This window comes from Denticeps clupeoides, chromosome 1 (genome assembly GCF_900700375.1).
Source record: "Denticeps clupeoides chromosome 1, fDenClu1.1, whole genome shotgun sequence".
Lineage (NCBI taxonomy): Eukaryota > Metazoa > Chordata > Actinopteri > Clupeiformes > Denticipitidae > Denticeps > Denticeps clupeoides.
In genome coordinates this window covers 34196009-34218746 of record NC_041707.1, presented here as the reverse complement: position 1 = coordinate 34218746, position 22738 = coordinate 34196009, and the positions used below count along the sequence as shown (strand labels likewise).

The 22738-nt window shown below is 44.9% G+C and overlaps 1 protein-coding gene across 1 annotated transcript in view; it reads right to left on the bottom strand.

Annotated features, from left to right (window-relative positions):
- si:ch73-211e3.1 (mastermind-like protein 2) overlaps positions 1-22738 on the bottom strand; it is a 64241-nt gene that overhangs the window by 9599 nt on the left and 31904 nt on the right. The window contains exon 2 of the mRNA XM_028973303.1: positions 16470-18194. Coding sequence (XP_028829136.1) covers positions 16470-18194 — 1725 coding nt within the window. The remainder of the gene's footprint in view (positions 1-16469; positions 18195-22738) is intronic.

Genomic DNA, 22738 nt, shown 5'->3' with positions numbered 1-22738 from the left:
TCACACACTGCCCCCCTCCCACACCAGTCCCCTATCTCCTGCCATCTGTGGACAACCCCCCCTCCCTCCATCCCTGTTCCTCCTCAGGGCAAGGTCACTCGGGACAGACTCCGCCGAGCCCCTCAGCTCCAACAAAGACAACGGGTCCAGTAGGAGCCGCAGCGCTCGAGCAGAAGCCCTGACACAACACACAGCAACGCGCGCGAGTGCGCGTGCGAGAGTTCGTGCACACGCATATGGGAAAACGCTGCAGTACACCTTTTAGGTACATTAAGAATCTTGCACCCTTTGGACCTGCGTGATGTGTAAAAAGACATCTCATAAAAACATAAGCCCGCACAAATAATTCAGATGTCCTGGTTTCCTGCCACAGTGGGTGTGTTTTGCTAAAGAAAAACTCGAGCGAGTCTTCTAAACACACACGCTGCTGGCTGAAGCTTTTACTGGCTCTTGAGAGAGAAGGAAACGACTTGCATTTGTTTATCATCATTCAGAAGACAAACTGCATGAAGTTAGAGTTAGTTTACCCCTAAAACGGCAAAAAAAAAACATTTGAAATTGTGTGGTGGATCCTTGATGAGACGCTTCCATGCTACAGTGACGCGTGGGCAGTAGACGTTCGAGGCGTTACACGCGTTCAAGTCTGAGGGTGCAATTTATGGAAAGGCAGAGATCAAGACAACACAGTTTCTTGTCTCTTTCCTCCCTTTGCACCGCGTCCTTCAAAAAGGTGCCGCGGCACTAAGCCAAACGCGGCCTCTGTTCAGCGGCACCGGCGTGCCCGGCTCTCTTTGTTTTGCTGGGGTCTGTTTACAGGGGGAGAGAGGAGGGTTTGAGGGTTCGGTGGACTCTCAGGAGAGCTGGGCAAGCTCGCCATGGCTGGGAGGCGCTGGTCGGAACACTGACATTGCGGGAGCATTCTTAACCTGTCCCCTGCTTTCACCTTTACTGTGGTTAAAGGTTTGGTAAAGGATTGGTAGAGTTCTAATTAAGTAATGCCGTTTTTTTGGCCAACCACGCAGAGAGAACGACCGGTTTGGCATTTAGCTAGTAGCTAACTGGCAATTTCATAAATTGCCTTTCTTTTTGACAGCGTTTATCATATACTGAAATAGTACTAACATTACTTAACAGAGAGAACCTCATGGGAAAAATTTGGAACACTTGCGCTAAGCTTAGTACACCGATTTACTAGTTAGCTTTAGCGTAATAGTTTGTGCCAATCTAGTGTTAATATTGTAAAGTAAAGCCTTTTCACAGAATCAAACAGTGGTTTGAGAACATCATTGTTGAGATAATAGAACAGAAGGAGGGCGAGAACACGGGGGGAAAACATTGAAACTAAATGGATTTACAATTTACGCACTTTAATATGCTATGCTAAGCATGCTAATTAACATTTTTTCTCAAATAAAGAAACAAAGGAAAGAGCAGGTTTGCTAGTTAGTAGCACTTTCCAATTTGCTGTGAACATACGGCCTACATCATATTTACGCCAGTTTCGAGGCTGATACTGTTAAGTGACCATAGTAATGGCAATAACGCCTTCCCTTCACAAGCAAATGAAAGGAAACTCCAACAGCAAAATATGCCGAGCTAGTGATAAAGGAACAGAGAGGTGAAACAGATAATGTGGCGAGTGAGACTCTCATGGCTACTCTGGATCCAGACGAGAGAAGATGATGGGATCGCACAGATAAGTGCAGACAGAGAGAAAGCCGAGAGGGAAGACAGCATCCAGCTATCTCTCCTTTTCAGCCCTCCCTCACTTTGTCGTTCCCGCTCCTCAGGGCTGGGACACGAACAGCTGTTTCAGACAGAAGAGGGACCAACGTGCCTTTGTTGTTTTCGGCAGCTCTGATCATAGAATGTGAGGGGGGGGATATAAAAAAAAAAAAACCTGATGCAATTATACATTTGCGAAACACACCAAAAGGCTGATATCCGACACCACACACAGACACATTTCTCACAAACATAATGGATGAGCATTCTTTCTGCATGGTTCGGGCAGGAGGGGTGTAGTTCTACTACAATGATACCATTCTGCACACTCACAGAGACACCTTTCAGTAAACCAGCAACACACACACACACACACACACACACACATTATGCGGTCATACAAAACAGTTTCATGCTCTGAGCTTTACGAACAACATGACTTGGATGGGGTGAAAATGAGGGCGCCGTGAGCCTCTGTGCCCGTAAACACCCACAGTCCATTCTGGGTGTGCATGTGTGTTATGTGTTTCCTATTAGTGCAGGAGTATAAATTATTAATATGCTATATAACAGTCATTACTGTACATATGGGAGGGAAGGAACTGGGGGGGCTGAGTGAAAGAATGAAAGGGGAGGAAAGAATCAGTGGAATCACCTCTGCTTCACCTCTCCTCCATCCAAAGCCCCTCCACTCTCCATCCCACCCTGCAGCCCCACCTCCAGCGTCCATCCTGCTAAGGGCAACAGCAGTGTCTTCCTGTCTGTTCACCGCAAGTGTGTGTGTGTGTGTGTGTCTAAAATGTGGGGGGTGAGCATCAGGCAGTGCTGCAATCTGTCTGAGCAGCAGCATACTTTATACACACACACACACACACACACACAAACACACACACACTCAGTCAGCCAGTCACGAAAAAGGCTCCCTGGTCATTACAGACCTCCTTCATTATTTATCCTCCCCTCTTTCTCTCATTCCCTCTCACTACTCTCACTCCTGCTGTCACGCTTGTGTGTGTGAATGTGTGTGTCTTTACAGGAGGCCCCCCTCCGTCTGTCAGGGAATATTTGGTCTCCTCTCTCCTGTTCTGTTTTGAGCCAGGTCAGGACTGTTCACGGACATAAGCAATCATTCATATTACTAACCACACACACACATTGCCTGATAAGAACTTTCATAATCAGATTATTGTATTACATGCAGGACGAGTTATGCCATTTCCTGAAACCTATATAATAACGGTACTCTGCAAAAATGTGGTTGTATTAGAACTGTTTTGTACAATTTTTTTTCTTTGTACAATTAAGCTTGATACGCAGATTATAGGAAATAATCACACTATGCATTTAAACTGGTCAGATGACTGTATTAGAGTGAGGTACTACGGTAACTACAAACCAAGGCACAGGCGGGGAAAAAAAATCTTATTAATTATTGTTCTCACTGCTAGAAAAATGGCGAGAAACTGCAGCTAGAGCCCAAATTCCCATTGGTGTCACTTGGTCCCATCTGGTACTGGTTCCTTTGAATTCCTGTTTGTGTATCTGTTCTGCTAATCTCAGTGTTGTAAGCGCTCCAATTAAACCATGAAGGAACACTGAGTACACACTCCGCTCTCCTGTACACAGAGAGTGTGGAGGTGGGCTTTCAAATCCTCGGCTCTAACAGCTCAAGATATCAATTAGAGGCTCAGAAAACATCCAGGGGGCTGAATTCGGCACGACACCGGCGCTCATTAATCCACATGTGTTCAAGCTGCTCTGTCAGCCATGATTAAAAGAGACCTTGGTGTTTCCCTGGCTTTCCTCCGCAAGGTTAGCCTCCACCCCCTCCAGCCTCCCGTCCGCTAGTGAACTACAACCTGACACACTTACAGAACGTATCGCTCAGCCTGCGGCCTTGCTTTGGGAGTGCTGGGCTCCGGAGTATCGGCCCCCTTTGTGTGCAATTATTCAAGTTCAGAGCAAATGCTTGTTGGATATCAGACGCCTGCATTCTCTCATTTAAAGCATATAATATATCGACAAAGGATGAAAGATTTCCAAGGCATTTCTTCCACTCAGAATGTCTTCATTGTAATTTCAGTCAGTAAAACTGAATGGGTCAAAAAAAGAAAAACAGGGTTGAAAAAAAATATACATATGAATATATCCATATTTGCCATCCAGATTTTTATGTTCTTAAATAAAGTCATGTTGCATGGAGGACATATGCAATTGAACAATATATTTTATTGAATAAGGAACAAAAGGAATAAAAAGGCACAGTGTAATGTATTGCTAATTATATGTATATCATCTAAGTAATGCAAAACCATAGAAGGAAAACACCAAGGTAAAAACAAAGGCAACACCACACAATGTAAAGGGTTCAGCACAGTTGAACACCAACACAAAGGAACAAATGAGCACTCCAGGGACCCTGGATCAGGACTGGAACATGGCAAATATAATATTCTTTGGCGTATACTATAATGTTTTATAATATAAGACATTAAGATTCTGAGTGTTAGGAGTGCTACTCATCATAAGGTGGAATATTTATAAACTGGCTCTAATTAGCACAAAAATGGTCTATTACACTTTTGCATTTTGCTAAGATTTCAACTGTTACCTCGAACAAGCTATGAAGCTGGCCATTTTGACCATATTAAAACCATATGTAATTTTGCTAAGGGTGAGTTCTCAAGATCAATTTATGAAAAATAAAGGTTTCAATGTGATTATTTTCACGTGGGCTGATGTGTTTTCCCAGGTGAATAGATCTTGGCACACCAGAACTGCTCATTTAAGAAGAAACCCAGAGCTCCTCAAAAAGAAATTCTGCCCGGTGGCTACATCAAAACTTCAGGCCTTAATCCCCCCTTTTTTCCCCTGCTGCTCGACTACTGCCCTTCTCCTCGTTTTGGGGTTCGTCCTCCTCCTCCTCCTCCAGCTCCTCTTCCGCCACCCCACTTGTTCCCTATGAGCGACGTGCTAATCCTGGATGAATTAGGTTAATGCCGGCGAACCGGCGGAACAAACAATATGTTTATGTTCCAGTATCCAATCGCGTAATGTTGTTTACAGCCAAGCGGCTGTGTGCGCCGTCACTTATGAAATTGATTTGGAGATTTCCATGCCGGTTCGGGGGATCTGAACGAGGGGTTAGTGGGAGACATGTGTCCGATTAAAAGTTCTGTGTGCCGCGCGTGTGCCTCAGATGCCTTCGCTGCTATCAGTAGTCGCCGCGGGACGCGCCGTGTATCCTGACAAGTCGAGAGGCCCTTCACTGCAAAGTGAGAGCTGATTAAATTTAATTATGGAGTCAGGGCGACGATTTGAGCGATTATTAGCTGCGCCGGTGTGGCCGATTATCGGCAGAACATGTGTTCACCAGTAAATAAAGCGACTCAGGTAGTAGAAGTGCGTATTATCTCGTTTAGCTGGTTATTTGGCTGCTGTTTAATTGCACTTACTGATTCCGAGTCCACGTGTGCTAATAAGACACAAGCAGAAACAATTAATAAAGTGTGTGTGTGTGTGTGTGTGTGTGTGTGTTTCGAGTGCCTGTTCCTCCATTTGGAGAAGGATCAAACAAACGTGCACAGCTGCTAAAAAGACCAAACAAAATCTCTACCTAGAACAACCCACACACTTCTGTTTCTCTTTTTCCTTCAGGAGGGAGGGAGAGAGGAATTTAGTCCTGCAGAACGGAGCCTTTTGTTCTTAGTGCTTCTTGAAATCCAATGAGCCGTTGTGCTCACACCAATTAAACAGCCATTATTAAACAGTAACCACAGACACACGGTAAACGCCGTACAGCGCTTACAGACCAAGTGTGCTTAAATTCTGCCACGTGTAGAATTCTACTACACACAAAATGATGCTGATCAGGTGATGGCCAATCAGGGAGCTGCAAAATAAGCACTATCAAGCCAAATAGTAATGTAATGGAGAGAATAACCTAACTTTCATACAAGAGTCAATGCTGAGAACGATGTGGTCTTGATTTAATACCCATCCATTGCTTCAATCCATTGCATTCAATTGCATTAATGATGTCATGCAAAATTATTATTGACCTGTATAACTAATTTACCAGTTACATTAATTATTTACATTTTCAAATTAGGCATAGGGTACTGATCATTTACATAACAGGTTAATTACTTTAACTGTGCATTTCCATTTCATATTATAAGTCAAGGGTTGTGAAGAATTGAGGGAGACCCAGACAGCACCTGGATGACTGAACCCTAAGTCTGTGTGGGCCACCTGGAAGATAATTTCAGATGAGGTCCAGGCTGGGCCCCTGGAAAGCCCGCTCCTCATGCCAATATCTGGAGCTCAACCAGACAGAGACAATATCCTTGACCAGGCACAGTCTTTGTTTTTTACCCATGAGAAGCAGTGTAAAGGGACGACTTTCCTTTGTGCAAATGTATAAGGGAGTGTCTGGAGCCAGATAACAGTACCAGGCCAGCAAAGTGGGAGAAAACAACTTAATGAATAGGTGTTAGGAGACAGGACCAGACAGTGCAAGATATGGTCCCAGTGTCATTCTACCGATGAGATGGAGTCAGGCATAGTTCATGAGGTCAGAGAGTTCACCCTCCAAAGTGGTAACAGGTGAAGTTGTGGGTGGAGATGATAATCACAGCTACGGCGTCATGGAAGTTACATGGAAATTACACCTGGTGGAATGTTAGCTATAGATGTTGTTTATGAAAATGAATGGGAAAGGAATCTTATTTTAAGCGTGATTTATAATCACATGATTTATAAACTGGGGCAGTGGTAGCCTAGCGGCTAAGGAAGAGGACTCATGATCGGAAGGGTGCTGGGTCGAATCCCGAGCCGCCATGGTGCCACTGAGCAAAGCACCGTTGTCACACACTGCTCCCGGGCGCCTGTCATGGCTTCCCACTGCTCACCAAGGGTGATGGTTAAAAGCAGATGACACATTTTGTTGTGTCACGGTGTGCTGTGCTGCAGTGTTTCACAATGACAGTAACTTCACTTTCACAACAGACCATAAGATCGTGTTTGTTGACCGCTCATTTACTGTTCAAGCTTGACGGACCCGACCTGAGCCTGATCAGGCCAAGATTTACAGGACTATTTGACAGCTTTCTTGAACTTTGATTAAATTTGCCACCAAAAAAAATGTACTTCATTGATAATGAAGTATATTATATTGCTCTCATAACACAAAGCTGAGTGTAAAATTATTGCAATTGCTTCTATTTTGTGAACATAATTCACACGCAGTCTTACTTCTATCAAATAGACCCTGTAGTCAAAGACTTGCCCAGGATTCCTTATGGTCCAGTGTGAGTTACTGTGGGATGAGAATGGTTTTGAATATTTGTGTTGTTTACTGTAAAGTTAAGCTTTGAATTGGACTACCGTCCGTGGTCGAGGTACGGTCAGTGTTATTTTGGGGAGCTGCGGTGACATGTACAGACTGTTGGGACGTTTACCATCTGGGCCCTTGAGTGTGGATCAGGTCAGGTGGGTGTCAGAGTCTTGATGTCGAGTTGAAACCCCACCCTAACCCCGGTGAGTCAGCAAACCACTGCAGCCACCCACCCCACCCAGCCCCACACTGAGGCAAGGCTGGCTACGGTTTCTCCTGGTCTATACCACAAGCAGCACACACACATACACACACACACACACACACACATCGCACACAAATAAACACTTTCAGACACTTCTGCTGAGACTCGCATAAATTAGATACACATGTGTGCACAGATTAACCAACCACACACACTCACACACAAACAGAAGCAGCCAGGCACAGACAAAAAATTTAGACATTTCACACTCCTGCACACACACATTCACGTCAGCTGTCTGGTTTCTCACCTTCGTTTTGGTGTAGCGTCTGCTTGGTGGTATACTGTTAAACAATGTTGGGGAAAACTCTCCCCTGTCTCCCTTTCAGCCAATCAGAGCTGACCCAGTGAACTCAGTACCCCAAACCACTGTTATTTCTTTAACTCAATTCTGAGTCTATAATAAAGAAGCATATACACTGCTTCACAAATATATTTTTACAAACATATTTACATTCAGTCAGATGGCCTTATCCAGATCCACTTAATAATCAGTAGTTACAGGGACAGTCCCCCTGTAGCAACTCAAAGTTAAGTATCTTGCTCAGGGACACAATGGTAGTAAATGGGGTTTGAACCTGTGATTTGATTTTGTGGTCTTCTGATTTATAGGCAAGTGTGTTACCCACCCAAATAAAAACCAAACAAAAATCTACACAATCTCTGCACACCAAATGACACCCCTACTCCCTAAAGCCAGAACAGAATGGACAGCAGAACTTAAAAGGAACAATTTGATAATTTTAAATACTATGTGATTAATTGGTGTTTCCCCAATGATGCTGACAGCAGATTAAATATATTGAAAATGACGCCTTGAAAATGACAAAAAAAAAACCACATTAACCAAACCCTGTAAATCTCAGACACTCAGATTTACCTGAGATGAATTACATGATGAATGTTCCATATTGGAAGCTGACATTTTTTAAAAGAATGCTGTGTCCGTAATACTTTAAATCAGGTAAATAAGCGAACAGTACCATTAAATCTATCAGCGATAATTTGGTCACCTATTATCGCCATATTAATTATGTAGACATATACTTTTACACACAAGCACAACCCTAAAGAACACTGGCCAATTATGCAGAGGAATCACTGCCTGCCTATTGGCACCATCTTGCAACTGACCCGCCGAACAGTGCATTCTGGACCAAATTGACTTTACGAGGGTTGTTATAGTTTCTTTATATGATACTGTTATAATTAAGCAGCCAGGGCATGTGTGCAGTGGCTGCCAGCCAAATGAAATATGCCATGCTTTAAATCACACGCTCGGAGATATGACACTTTATGGCTGATTTATTAGTTTATACAAAGCCTGGTCAGTGCTGCGAGAACCAATCTGATCGATACTTATCAAACCTGAAGGACATTTCTCTCTCTCTCACACACACACACACACACACACACACACACACACACACACACACACACACACACACACACAATCAGAAAACCAAATCATTTCCAAACAAGCCTCACTAACACTGTTATAACAGCTACCGCCTTAGACTACACCGTGCTGGAAAACTGTGCTACAGTGGACTGAAACCCCCTTACTGGCAACTGTACCACACAAACCCACACGCACTCACTCCCTCTCACACTTTCTCTCTGCTCTATCCATCATTTTCTCCATGGGGCGTCTGAGTAAGGGTTTCTGAAGGCAGTCGAGAAAAGAAAACAACAAACTACTGTCTGTCAGACAAGATGGATGTGGAAACAGAGAGAAGACAGAGGAGAGAAGGAGGGAGGGAGAGGGAGGGATGGAGGGAAGTAAGGAATATAAAAACAATCCCACACAGGTCCAATAAACTACACTGACTAGGAAAGGTCTGATTCAGCAATGGCAGCAGGAAGAGCAGCCTGTTTTTTGGACCTGAAGGTGTGTGTGTGTGTGTGTGTGTGTGTGTGTGTGTATGTGTGTGTGACAGAGAAAGGCACCATGTACTGTATTTATTTATATGTGCAGAGTGTGTGTGTGTCCTAGAGTGTGTGCGTGACTACTGTCAGAGGAGCGCTATGGTGCAGAACAAATGGAAGCACAGCAGCCTCTGTAATGGATGGGCTTACCAGCATCAAGGACACACACACACACACACACACACACACACACACACACCAGCCAGGGACTCCTATCATTACTGAGTGCTAGAAGGACCCATGAATTGCAAAGAACTGCAGGTCTGTATGTGGTTGTGTAGTCACTGCAGATACACATGCACATGTTCTTTACCAGCCATGGTTTACAGACATCTGAGTGAATACACTCAACACATATTGCAATCACACTGGTAATAACCATGTAACATGTGTGTTATAAATGTGTAAGTACCTCTATGTAACCATACTCATTCTAACCTTAGATATCAGAAGCTTTCAGCTATACAAGTTCAAATCTTACATATTTTGTAAATAAGAATTTGCTCTAGTGGGGACTGCCAAAATGTCCCCATTTGTACAAAAGAACTTATGTGGTGCAGGAACAGAAGTACAGACAAAAAAACAAAACAACGTTGGAGACACCATTTATAATCTCTCCTCAGCCCATCCCCATTTTAACAGAAGTGACTATCCATAGACTAAACAGGATATTGCTGTGTTTTGAAGTGAGCAGGGGGACAAGAGAAAGGCAGATCTGTGCTACTCAAAGATGATGAAAGTTGAGTTTTGACTATGGGTGCAGGTATGAGGCTCACAATTTCAGAATTCCGTTCACCAGTGTATCATTTATATTCCCCATACTTATGTAATAAGTAAGTCAAAGAATAAATGTTTTCATGGGCAAACAACAATACAAAATGCAATTTATATAGTATACACACACACCTCAATGTAACAAATGTGGACTGACGCACAGTCATTACAAACCATCTCTCTCTCTCTCTCTCTCTCTCACATACACACATACACACACCAGACACCGTATTCGCTTCATGTGTGAATGTGTGTTTCTGCAGCCAGGCTAGACTGTCTCCTCTCTGTCCTACCCACACCCTGATTCTCTCTCGCTGCCTGCACTCTTCCTCCCTCACTACAATCACTCTCTCCCCCTCTGTGCTCCCCTCTGCCCTCTTTTCCTCTCCAAAGGCAGAACTAAAGTGACAGAATTAAATATGAGGCAGCAGCAGTTAAGGAGAGAGGGAAAGGACAAAAATGGGAGAATGAGGCATTAAATGCAATAACTATAAGTTCTCCCTGTACACACATACAGACACACACACACACGCTCAACACAGTGATAATTGAAGATTTGCTCAAATGGAACAAAAACAAAAATATTCATATGTATTCCACATGACATTTGTAGTGTGTATGCATTTGCTCATGCTTGAGTGTGAGTTGTCTATATTTTATTTAAAAAAGATGTGTGTATCTGTGCATTTATAGTTCATGATGTGCATGTGTTTTTGTAAATATGTTTCTTAATGAAAACATCAAATTGTGTAAATGAAGATGAATATTTAGAATATTAACAAAAAACAGTTTAATATTTTAAAACCCCAAAAAGTGTTGTTTACATAAGACATGTATTACATAGTTGGTACCAAAGGTCCCCGCAATACAGGTATGTACATTGGTGCATGTAAACAAGCAGTTGTGAGTGCATTTAATTATGTGTGCACGTGTGTACGGCTCATGCCAGCATATAGGAAACAGAGCGATGGCAGCTCTTTCTCCTGGTGAAAAGCTGGCAGATTGCAGATTCTGCCTGTTCCACCCCCCCAACTCTACCACCCTCCCCTCGCTCTGCACAAACCCCCCCCTCGCACTTTCTCCCCGCATCCCTCTCTCTTCCTCTGCAAATAAAAGCCCAGGGCACTAAACAGAGGAGCTGACATAGGCTTCTCTCCAGCCCACAGCAGCACTCCTCTCTCTATCACTCTCTCATACTCACACACAGACACACAGCCTTTTTCCTGCCAACACCACCACGGCTCCCTTTCAACAGATAACACACAAGCTCAATGTTACCTTGGAACACATTAAGACACATAATGTTAACATGTAGTTTTATTTGTGTTCATGTTCCCTGTATTTGTATGCTTGTATGTGTTGTTCTTCATTAACATATTGCTTCTGTTTTTATTCAGCAAGATGCTGTAAATCTAATAAAATTTTATGCTTGTTTTCTACTCAATTGCTACATACAGTTACACTGTCAAAGTAAATTTACCTGAAGTGTCGTATCTTATCTCACCGGATATAAGCTCAGTATAAAGGGTTAAGATGGGATAGTAGCATACATTTTCACATGAATATATATACTATGCACTTTAACATTGCCACTATAAATGACTGACAGGCCATAAATGTACTGCACATGACGTGTATGTGTGTGTAGCAGAAGCATGGAGGACTCTGGACTCACTAACACCACGTCTTAACAGGAAAACTAAATCCTTAACATTCAATAAGCTGAGCTACTCGTTTGCTCTCTCTCTCGCTCTCTCTCTCTCTCACACACACACACACACACACGCTTATCTGTGAAGCTGACCCACTTAGAGACATTCAAAATATTTTTTTAAATCAGACAAAATGGTGCATTTGAGGACTCCTGTACTCCTTGTGGATTGGGAGTTGCCTGTCTGTTCCCTGTCTCATAGCCTGTCCCTCTCTAACCCCAATCTCATCCAAAAAGTCTCGTTTCAGCCTGGGAGGAAAAACAGCAGCATAACAGACGGACTGACGGAAATGGTGGGTGACTTGTGATGGGTGGGTGGGGTCAAGGAGGACTTTTACGTGTGTGTGTGTGTGTGTGTGTAGACATTGTGTAGATGTTATGCTGTGCTGCCAGTCCACAAACACTTCTAGACTGGACCCGACGACCCAGTGGTTTTAGCATATCTAAGGCGCATATTAAAGAGGGGCTAATTGTACCAGACAGCAGCCGATAAGGTGTGGAAGATCATCGGCCAATCAGATTATTTTCTGTTAGCATAACATGGCACAGAGGTGGATGGCTTTGCGAGTGCGCCATTTCCACAAATTCTAGCTCATCAGCTGTACCTTGAATGGCACAGAGTTCCTGCTTCAAAAATGCTGAGTCAACACAAGAAGCCCCCAAACCCTGAAACCCACAGGAACCGGTGGCATTTATTAAATAACATTTATTAAGGTTGCCCAGCAACTGAGCACTAACCAGAGTGACCAGAGTTCAAAGTGCACAGAGACAGCACCAAGCATCAGAACAGCGAATCAAAAAAATACACAATGCACACACACCCACACACGCTCACAGACATCGAGAGTAGGCCAAACAGTTTCAAAGCAGGTAGAGATGCCTCCTACCTGCTACATACAGTACAGGCCCAAAGTTTGGACACACCTTCTCATTCAATGTGTTTTCTTTATTTTCATGACCGTTTACATTGGTAGATTCTCACTGAAGGCATCAAAACTATGAATGAACACGTGTGGAGTTATGTACTTAACAAAAAGTGGAGACCTGACCTCCACGGACCTGAACCCAGTCGAGATGGTTTGGGGGGAGCAGGACCGCAGAGTGAAGGCAAAGGGGCCAACAAGTGCTAAACACCTCTGGGAACTCCTTCAAGACTGTTGGAAAACCATTTCAGGTGACGACCTCTTGAAGCCAAGAGTGTGTAAAGCAGTAATCAGAGCAAAGGGCGGCTATTTTGAAGAAACTAGAATATAAACATGTTTCCAGTTATGTACATAACTCCACATGTGTTCATTCATATTTCTGATGCCTTCAGTGAGAATCTACCAACGTAAATGGTCATGAAAATAAAGAAAACACATTGAATGAGAAGGTGTGTCCAAACTTTTGGCCTGTACTGTACACACACACAAATGTACATCAAAACATGCACACTAGAGGTGATAAGACCTGTAATTATGTTTTTGCCAAGGAAAAAACATTATGTCTGGGGAAAAGAGGACATCTGGTCACCCAAAGACCAACTGCATGGTCACATTTCCGTGAGGCAGACCAGTTAACAAATGTGAGCCACTTCTCCACCACTGCATCTGTGGTCGAGCAGAACCACAGATGCAGTGGTTACATTCATTACATTGGTATCCTTTTCGTTACATTCATTATATTTATTATATTGGTATCCTTTTATGCAATAAAGCTATAAATTCATCATTTATACAGGGGTTTAAAGGAAATTTCTGGATACCGAGATATATATTGTCTATATAAAATAATCACAATGTTTTTTAGGCCCAGTTGCCCAGCCCTAATGCACACTGAGTTTCTTTCTCATACACACACGCATGCATCCAAACAAAACCACCACATAAAAAAGCACACAGACACTTGTGTGCACCTTCTTCCGGAGGGCTGTGGACACCAATCGTGACTTGCGAGAAGTCGAAAAACCCCAGCCTGCTTCGGAGTAGGTGGGCCGAGAATGACAGCGGACGAGTGAAAACAATAAGAGAGTGACGCCTTTCTACGAAAGGAGGGGATCCCCGCTTGAGTCAACAAATACGAGAAAGAGGCTGTTGCCAGGAAAAGCGGCGTGGCGTGTTGTTCTCATGAAGCTCGGTTTGTTATTTTTTCCCTTGTTATTTTTGCCTATGCTGAACCACTGGACAATGTGGTTTTCCTTGGGGCCTGATAGACCAGAATACTGGGCATTTCCACGTAAACCTCTTTAGCAGTTTGGGGTAAATGAGATTAGATTATATGACAGCAAAGAACCAATTCCAGGTCTGCAAACTCAAAGAGTAGCTGTCGTAGGTCATAAAATTAACTGAAACACACTACAGTGCCTGACCCACAATAGGATTTAAAATATCCCTGACTGTTTGTTGAAATCTAATGTAATTTACTGTAATGCAATTTACTGGATGTGAAAGTTAATGAATGAGTTTCATTACAAAAAAGTAACCCACGATGCCTTCATCTCAGCAGCTCCACAGATCCTCTGCCTCCTTTCTCTGGAAATGTCTAAAACCCCTCCCCCAGCCCCCTTTTAAGCACGCAGAGTGAATATCAATGCAAGGCGGACCCGATATGGCTTGTTCAACAACAAGTCAGATATGTTCTCTAGTATTTTCTTGCCAAAAATATGAAAAAGCATTATATAATTATTTGTGTGGGTACAAACTTCTGGCCTGTATCATCTATACATATTTAAAAATACACACAAATGAAATACACGCCAAGGCTGGGCTATATATTGATAGTCATATATATTCCTGGATATTAAAAATGTAAAAATCATGAATATCAGCATGATGAATTTAAGAGTAATGTTTTTTTAGGAATAAGATCTGCTAAGTCAATTTTTCTTGTCTCTCTAGGAAGCTTTGATCATTATACCTGAAAAAACTCATAATTTTTAGAGTTATTGTATTCATAACACACACTTGCTGAACAATAAAAGCATGTGATTAAAAGGGGGTTGACGTGTTATTAGCAGAATCATGTAAACTCTTGTTCTTCAGGTAGAAAACAGACTCCTGAGGAAAAAACAGGGAGCGGGGGGGAGTTTTTTTTTCACAGGCAGATGTCAAACTACTTCATAGTTGCCCCTTTAGCACTCCGCCAAGAAGCGAACCCCTTCGCCCGGTTCGCTCCCTTTCTGTCACCTTCACTCTAAAATTCATTATCTTTTATTGATGTGCTGAAAGAGTACTACAGGGCAGAAAAGAAAAGGGGTGTCTTCAAACACGCTGCCAAACTCACAGGGAGAATACTGCTGTGCGCTTTGAAAACACACACACACACACACACACACACACACACACACACACACACACACACACAGTGAATCCCACTCACTTACAGACCCATACATGGGACACATTGCTTTGTGACACAGAACAAAGGACACAACCTTTTCACCGCACACCTGTTCATAACACTGACTGACCCCAGACTCGATTACAGTAGGAATAAAACGTGTTTACTATGGCATGGCCTCTTTCTATGAGAAGGAAAAGAGAGAAGCGGCTTCAGTCCTTATTCTGCAGTGTTGCCCAAAGCCTATTTGCCCTCCATTTTATCCCCTGTGTCCAAAAGTAACACTTTACTCCTAGGCCTCGCTCACAGGGCATGTGAAGGGCAAAACCAGAACGTTCTGCACACACAACCAGTGGTGAGAGAGTGACCAACTACAGGGAATAACCCAAAATCGTTCCCTCGCTCTCGCTTTCCTTCCTGCACTCTCACTTTCCTCTCGTCTTTGACTTTGCCTTGAAACTGCCTTTACAGTCCATGCTAAAGCAGTAGATTGAATGTAAATTCTAGAATGTTCTGTGACAGAGAACCTGGAGAACAATGGAGCCGAAACACAATTTGGTTTGTCCTTCTACTGAGCTATAATGCATTCAGCTTACAGTGGGGAACCCACCAATACACTGACTGTTGAAGGTCTGGGAAAATGTGACTGACTTCAACTATGCAAACACAGAAGAAAAGAGCTGATCCAGAAAAAGGGTTTTGGCCTTTCACGTTCTTTCCCTGGTGGTCTGGGTTTCAGGTCCTGGTATTCCACTGTGCGTTACTGTGATGGCATCATTATGGTTGTAGTATTGTGATAGTATAGTAGTCAAGTTTCAGTCGACTAAAAGTGTCAGAATTCTAGTTGTCTTCTTGTTTAATTGTCTTATTTTAGTCTAGTTTTTTTGTCTAGACAAAAAACTGATGATATTTTACCCTAGTTTTAGTCAATAAAACCACTTTTTTTTTATTTACCTACCTTTTAATGTTAACCCCCTGAAGGCAGTCTAAAAGGCAATATGTTCTTCCTAGGTAAGGCTAGGTCAAATCTTTGTGTATGTTGTTTGTGTCAAGAAAATACTTGACACAAAAGCTACCCTAGCCCAAAAAAATCCAATGGCTGTGTGAGAACAATGTCTCAATCTCCCTGTCTTCATGTCATCACACTTTAAACAAAAGGTTGCATTTGTGACTGTAACAGTGTTGACATCCTTTTCCAAATGTCATTTCCAAGTCATCGCTGCATCGCTGTACAGATTTTGACCTCTGAACAACGTTTCTAAGTAGCACTTGGACCCAAGGTAGACAAACAAGTTTGCACTTAATACATTGTTTGGGTCAGGACCTCATATTTTTGACGTAAACAGGTGTGTCCAAAGATCTAAACTACTCTTTCAGTGAGGTTTTGCCAAAAAAAATGTGACCCCTACCTCTCGGCAGTGGGGCACCATCCCGCCCCCTCCCGGTCCTGTTGTGCTGTCTCCACCAGGCTGCATCCCTCTCTGCAATCGCAGCAAGTTGGGGTGACCAGGCGATGACGTGGGGGGTGTCGCCTGCATGCCTGGTCCCCGGAACGGGCCGCCCATTGACACTTGTCCCGCTGGTGCGAGTGGTCCTATCTTGTGCTGCTGTGTGGGTGGCTCGGGGTCAAAGTGGCAGAGGGGTTTGGTGTTGCTGAAGGAGAAAGACTCCTGACTGTTGGCTTTGCTCATGGGGACCTGGGCCATCTGCTGCTGTGTTGACTGCGGCTGCATCTGTCCGGGCGCCTGGCTGTGCTGCATGAGGGCTTTCAAGCTGCTGGGTGCTGGCTGGCTGGACGTTATAGCCTTGTACAACTGGCTACTGGCCATGCTGGCACTAACCGTCCCATTCTGCTGCGAAGTGACACTGGGACTGCAATGCTTGTTCTCTTGCCGGTATGGGGTTGACGGGCCAGTAGTACCGGATGTTGCAGGGACCACAGAGGGCAAATAGTTGGCTGGAGAACCCTGAATGGAGCCCCCTGTAGATGGCACACTCCCAGAGGGTAAAAGGGAGTTCTGAGGGCTAAAGGGAGGCTGTGCCAGGGCCGGACTGGCAAGTTTCTCAGGTCGGTATGGCGGCGAAGGACCAGGGGCTGGAGCTGTGGGCAGGCTGGAGATCAGCGAACTCTGTGGGCTCTGAATGCTGCTCGTGGCTGGACTGAAGGGCTGCTGATGTGGGGAGGAGCTGGACAGCTTGTCCCCGGGACGGTAAGGTGGTGACGGGCCGGCCCAAGATGGGGTGGAGGAGGATGGCTGGCCCAGAGAAGACAGCCCTGACTGGGAAGGTGGTGGAGGAGGTGGTGGAACAGGGCCTTGGCTGCTGGAAGAGTGGTGCTTGTTGCTGTTGGAGGCCAACTGCTGTAGCTGCTGGGCCCGGGACACCTCATGCCAGCTGGAACCAGCTCGGTTGGACAGTGCAGCTGACAGCATGGGAGAGCGTGCTTGGTTCTGGCTCTGGGAGGACGAGGACGAGAGCGGAGAAGCAGACATTGGAGAACACACTGGTTTGGATGGATGAGGAAGGGTATAAGGTGTACCACCAGGACTTGGACCCACCTGGGGAGATCCAGCTTGGGGGAAGCCCGGGGAACGGGTGAGATGGGCCTCCAAGTGAGACTGCCTTTGTGGGGACCGTTTTGGCGTTCCGCTACCCTCAGGGTGCATGAAACTCCCAGGGCTGCTTGTGGTCCCCTCATCTCCTTTACCTCCAATAATCTTTTCAATGTCCAGCTCAGCAACACAGGAATTTGGGTTGTTGGTCAGTTCATCCAAGATGTCCTGGAGCTCCTGCTCCACAGATTGTGTGGCACTGCCCCCATTGGGATTAAAGGGAGGTCCCATCCCTCCTCCAGCGCTTCCGCCGTTTCCAGGCGTTGATGCAGGGCTGGCTTTGGGGGGCATAGAGTATGGGGATCCCAGTCCATTGTTATTGCTGTTGATCCCTCCTTGGCCACCTAATCCTGGCCCAGAGGGGAAGGGGGGCTGGGGGTAGCTGGTGCCTGCAGGCAGGGTGACGTCCTCCAGGCACAGACGCTTGGCACTTCCCTGGGTCATGGGGCTGTCTGAGAATCTGTTCACTGACCCCAGTGAGCCCTCTGTCCCAGCCAGCTTCCTCTTCAGCGATCCTGGCAGCTGAAAGGACAACAGGAGAAAGGGGTAGACAAAAGAAAATAAATATTGAATACTATATTGTCACTGAGGAAAGTACATTTATGGATAAAGCACAATAGTAGGAGAAAGCTGCTTCGTTGACTGCCTAGCAGTCAACAAACTTTGCTATCAGTAAGCTAACCTGCAATGTTTTAACCCAAGTCTACAAATTCTGGTACTATCACCGTGTTCCAGAGCAGCACACATTTAACCCTACGTTGATTAGTGCGGACTGATGCAATAACTAACGAAGCAGATTTGAAGAGGTGCATGGATAAAACATGTTCAACCCAGCCAACCCTTCCCATCGTGATCTGAAACTAACCTCATAAAATAAAAACATTTAAAACACAAAGAGAAACTATGACATACATTTATGTACGTTTTTATGAGAAAAAACATGATTGATTTAGGTCTTTTGTTGATTGCCGTGGTCTGAATGGACTCCAGTGATCTCAAGGCTCTATAAATTTCTCCTTTATCTGAGTGTTTAGCCATGGCACAGCTGCCTGTTCAATAGTGCCAGAAGTGGGATCAGACAGTAGCCCGTTTCCTTTACCCACTGGGTCACTGTCCTCAAAACGCACACACGTATAGCGATAAAGGGATAGAGTGTACAAGAGCAGACAAAAAAAAACGCATCGAGAAAGACAACAGGAGGATAACAGAGACAGAGGAGGTGGGACAGTGGGGGAAAGAGACAGAGTGAGCTGTCGTACACACAGCAGGAGAGAGCGTGGCGCCTTGAGGTTCCTCGGCTGCTGGAAATGTTCTCCACTATGAGCCACTTTACCTCACGGAGAGAAAGAGAGAGCATTCCTGAGGAACGCATACTTAATAGGATGAATAATTTACAGTAGATTCCAGCTGGAGACGAACTGTGCAGAATTCCGAAGCCTCCCGCCCTTTCTATTCCGCATCTCTCACTCCGGCTATTTTTAGATCTTATCCCAATTTAAGCCCCGTCCAGGACTTTGACACCAGCGCCATTGTGCTAAACAGGAAAATCTGGGGCTGAATTCAGCGTAAGCCCTTAAAATGATGAGCAGAGCAGCTGACGCTGGAGGTCGTCGATATATGGACAACACAAAATATTCAAATTTTTCGTGTAAGAAATGGAACCACGCCGGACACTGCATTGCGATTCGTCTCCCGCGTGTGTCTTGCAGACTGTGTGATTCCGCTTGCGGCGCAGCGGAGGTGTGGACACGACGGTCGACATCCTAATCCACTTCCACCCTCTGCTCTCCGTCCACCCCCTTCCCCCATCCCCCGCCACCCAACCCCCCCATCCGGCTCCCTCATTGGCTCCACTTGGATGAGAACAATGGAGCTTCGCTGACACACCTTCCTCGCTACCGCCGAGCTGTCTACTCTCTCCACCCTGCAGCGAGAGTGTGTGTGTGTGTGTGTGTGTGTGTGGGTGTCTTTCTCACAGTAAATGAAAGTATGGGTGTGACACAGAGGAAGCATGAGTGAGTGCACACAAGTGAGAAGATAGAAAGGAAAAAAAAAAAGAAAAAATGAACTACTAGAGAATCTTTGATTCTAGTCACTGCCTTCACAGCCCCTCTCCCTCTATCTCTGTCTGTCCCTGTCACGCAGACATCATCCTTTCCCGCTAATGCATGCCAATTTCTCGTTGAGTAAACACATCAATACAGACACATCGATTCGCCCGCTCTCTTTCTATCACTCTCTCTCTCTCTCTCTCTCTCGTTCTCTCTCCAGAAGAGGGCTGGAGGGACATCTTTCATTCTGCAGCAATCCGATTTGTCCCTCTATGACTGACACCACCATCTGTCACCACAGACAACAGGCGGAAAAAAAAAAAAAAAAAAGAGAGGCAGCGAGAGAGATGCAGAGGGGACAAAGAAAGAGTGATAAGCGAGGTGAAAGAAAGACATGAAGAAAAAGAACGACGGATAAGGCTAGATTTGTGGCGAGAGATACGGCTAAAGAGGGAATTAAAGAGACACCGTCCTCGCCGTAATTCCACAGGCAGACATCACGACCGGGCAGAGATGACAGATTCGTTATCACTGTTAGCCCTGATTGGAGCTAACTGAGCCGCTCATGACAGCTGATCAGGACAATCTGTGTGAGTGTGTGTGGCTGTTCGGTGCCAAAGCATGTTTGGATTGTGCTTAACCACTGATGAAATTTTAATCTGAGGGACGCGGGGGAGAAATTTCTCATTGTTATCCCTGATATTAATAAAAAAATTATAAAAAAAAGGAAAAAGAACGTGGTGTTTTCTGCTTTATTTAACACATAGACCTATACCGGAACGCACAACTGAGCAATCGTTTATACTAATATTGCACACACACTCACACACACACAAATATACAGCGCCCCCCCCCCCCATTCCGGCAGTCACATCAGTCCTGGCTCGTTATTGCGGGCTGTCAGACATACGAATGGAGCTTTTCATAAAGGCTGCGCCATCGATCCGTCCCCGCCGCTGTCCTGAGCTCGGCCCGCCCGACCGGGATGCGGCATTACATATTCCACTGGAGTCCGGCTCAAGCCCACTGAGCGCTGGCTGGCTAGTTGGCTGTCCAAAACAAGTTCGCAGACATTAGCGGCACGCTGTTTCTCCGAAAAATAATTGGCTTAAAAACCAGCATAATAAGGCCGATTGCGCTTCTAAGCTGGTCTTAGCTGCAAATAGGGTAGAAACATACCTTAAACTGGTCAAACGTGCAGGTCAACCAGCTTAAGTTGGTAACTGAGGGAATACGAGTTTGCAGCATTAGCTGGTTCTCAGTAAGTCTGAACTTGGTCTTGATCGATGATCATGATCAAATTCAGCCTGATGTTCGTAATCAGGCATTTTTCAGGATCAGGATAAAAATGGCAGAAATAAGCATCTTGTGTGTATTTACAATGATTTTAAATAATTTACATTTACCACATTTATCAGACACCCTTATCCAGAGCGACTTACAATCAGTAGTTACAGGGACAGTCCCCCCTCTGGAGACACTCAGGGTTAAGTGTCTTGCTCAAGGACACAATGGTAGTAAGTGGGGTATGAACCTGGGTCTTCTGGTTCATAGGCGAGTGTGTTACCCACTAGGCCACAACCACCGGCAAAATGCAGTAGTTCATTGGATGATAATCGGTTGAAAAATTGAATATTTTGTTACAGGAAAGTATATCACAATCAATTCGTTTTTCACATCACCCTGCCCCAATCAGTGCTGGTTAGTTCAGAATTGAGATGATAGAAGAAACTCCATGAGCTTTATTTCTATTTTTTTGTTGAGATCCTCATTTTGATTTATTATGTGTGCTCTTGATGAAACTGGAACCTCCTTGGAGCTTTTAATGCCATTGGTAGCTCGGAAAGTTCTTGAACCATCAGACCCCTGTGAAAATGAGCTCTTCGAGAGTGAGGCATTCATCTTTAGATTCACCCGAATGCAGTGCCTGTTGACAGCTGGAAGCACCAGAGTCTTCTCAGACTTATTAACATAAAACAAGTGAATAATTAAGCAATAATGACTTTAGTGCCAAGTTCTTTCCACTCAAAGTGCAATTCATTTCTCCTAATCTTTCCATCATAAAAGCCACTTGTGTTTATTGTTGCCTGCGTATCTCAATTAAATCCATTTTGGAACAGAACGAAATGCAAATGTGCTTTAAAGCCACTGTCTGCACGGCACAGTTCATTTAGGAAGGGCTGACTCACTCGACACGAGGCATAAATTTCAGCCGAGTTTCCCGGCGAACTGCTCTAGTCTTCAGTCCGGGGTGTTCAGTCGAGCTGAACACGCTCCAAGCGAACGCGGTCTTTCCAGGAGAGGCGATTCTGCGTAATCTCCCAGCGAAAGGCTGCACAGCTCAACACCGGCGTTACTCAGGACGCCTGACAGGCAGACCATGGCTGTGTCTGAATAAAGAGAGACGCTTAATGTCTGTGTCTGTTCCAAGAAAAACAGGAAGGTTGCGATACACAGGCAGGCCGACACACACGCACGCACGCACAGTGACGCAGGGGGATGTCTTGAGTCACGGAATGACATCTGAAGGAAAACCGAGGGAGAGGACGGTACCAGTTTATAGCGCATTTAACTTGTTTCTGAATCACAGGCTTTGTTGCACTTTGTGGCATCTGGTCAGGACCAGTGATCAGAGTTGCCTGAATTAGGGGTCTCCAACCCCTAAAGTCCTCTATGTTCAGCGTCAGGCCTGGGTCGAGTTGTGGTTGATTCAAAGTTTTAAAGTTAAAGTGTAGTGGTTGTCACATGTGATACACAGCAGCACAGCGCACGGTGCACACAGTGAAATTTGTCCTCTGCATTTAACCCATCACCCTGAGTGAGCAGTGGGCAGCCATGACAGGCGGCCGGGGAGCAGTGTGTGGGGACGGTGCTTTAGCTCAGTGGCACCTTGGCAGATCGGGATTTGAACCGGCAACCTTCTGATTACGGGGCTGCTTCCTTAACCGCTAGGTCACCACTGCCCCTTTAAAAATTTTTTTGAATGTTTAACAAGGCTTGCTGGATCTTTTTCCA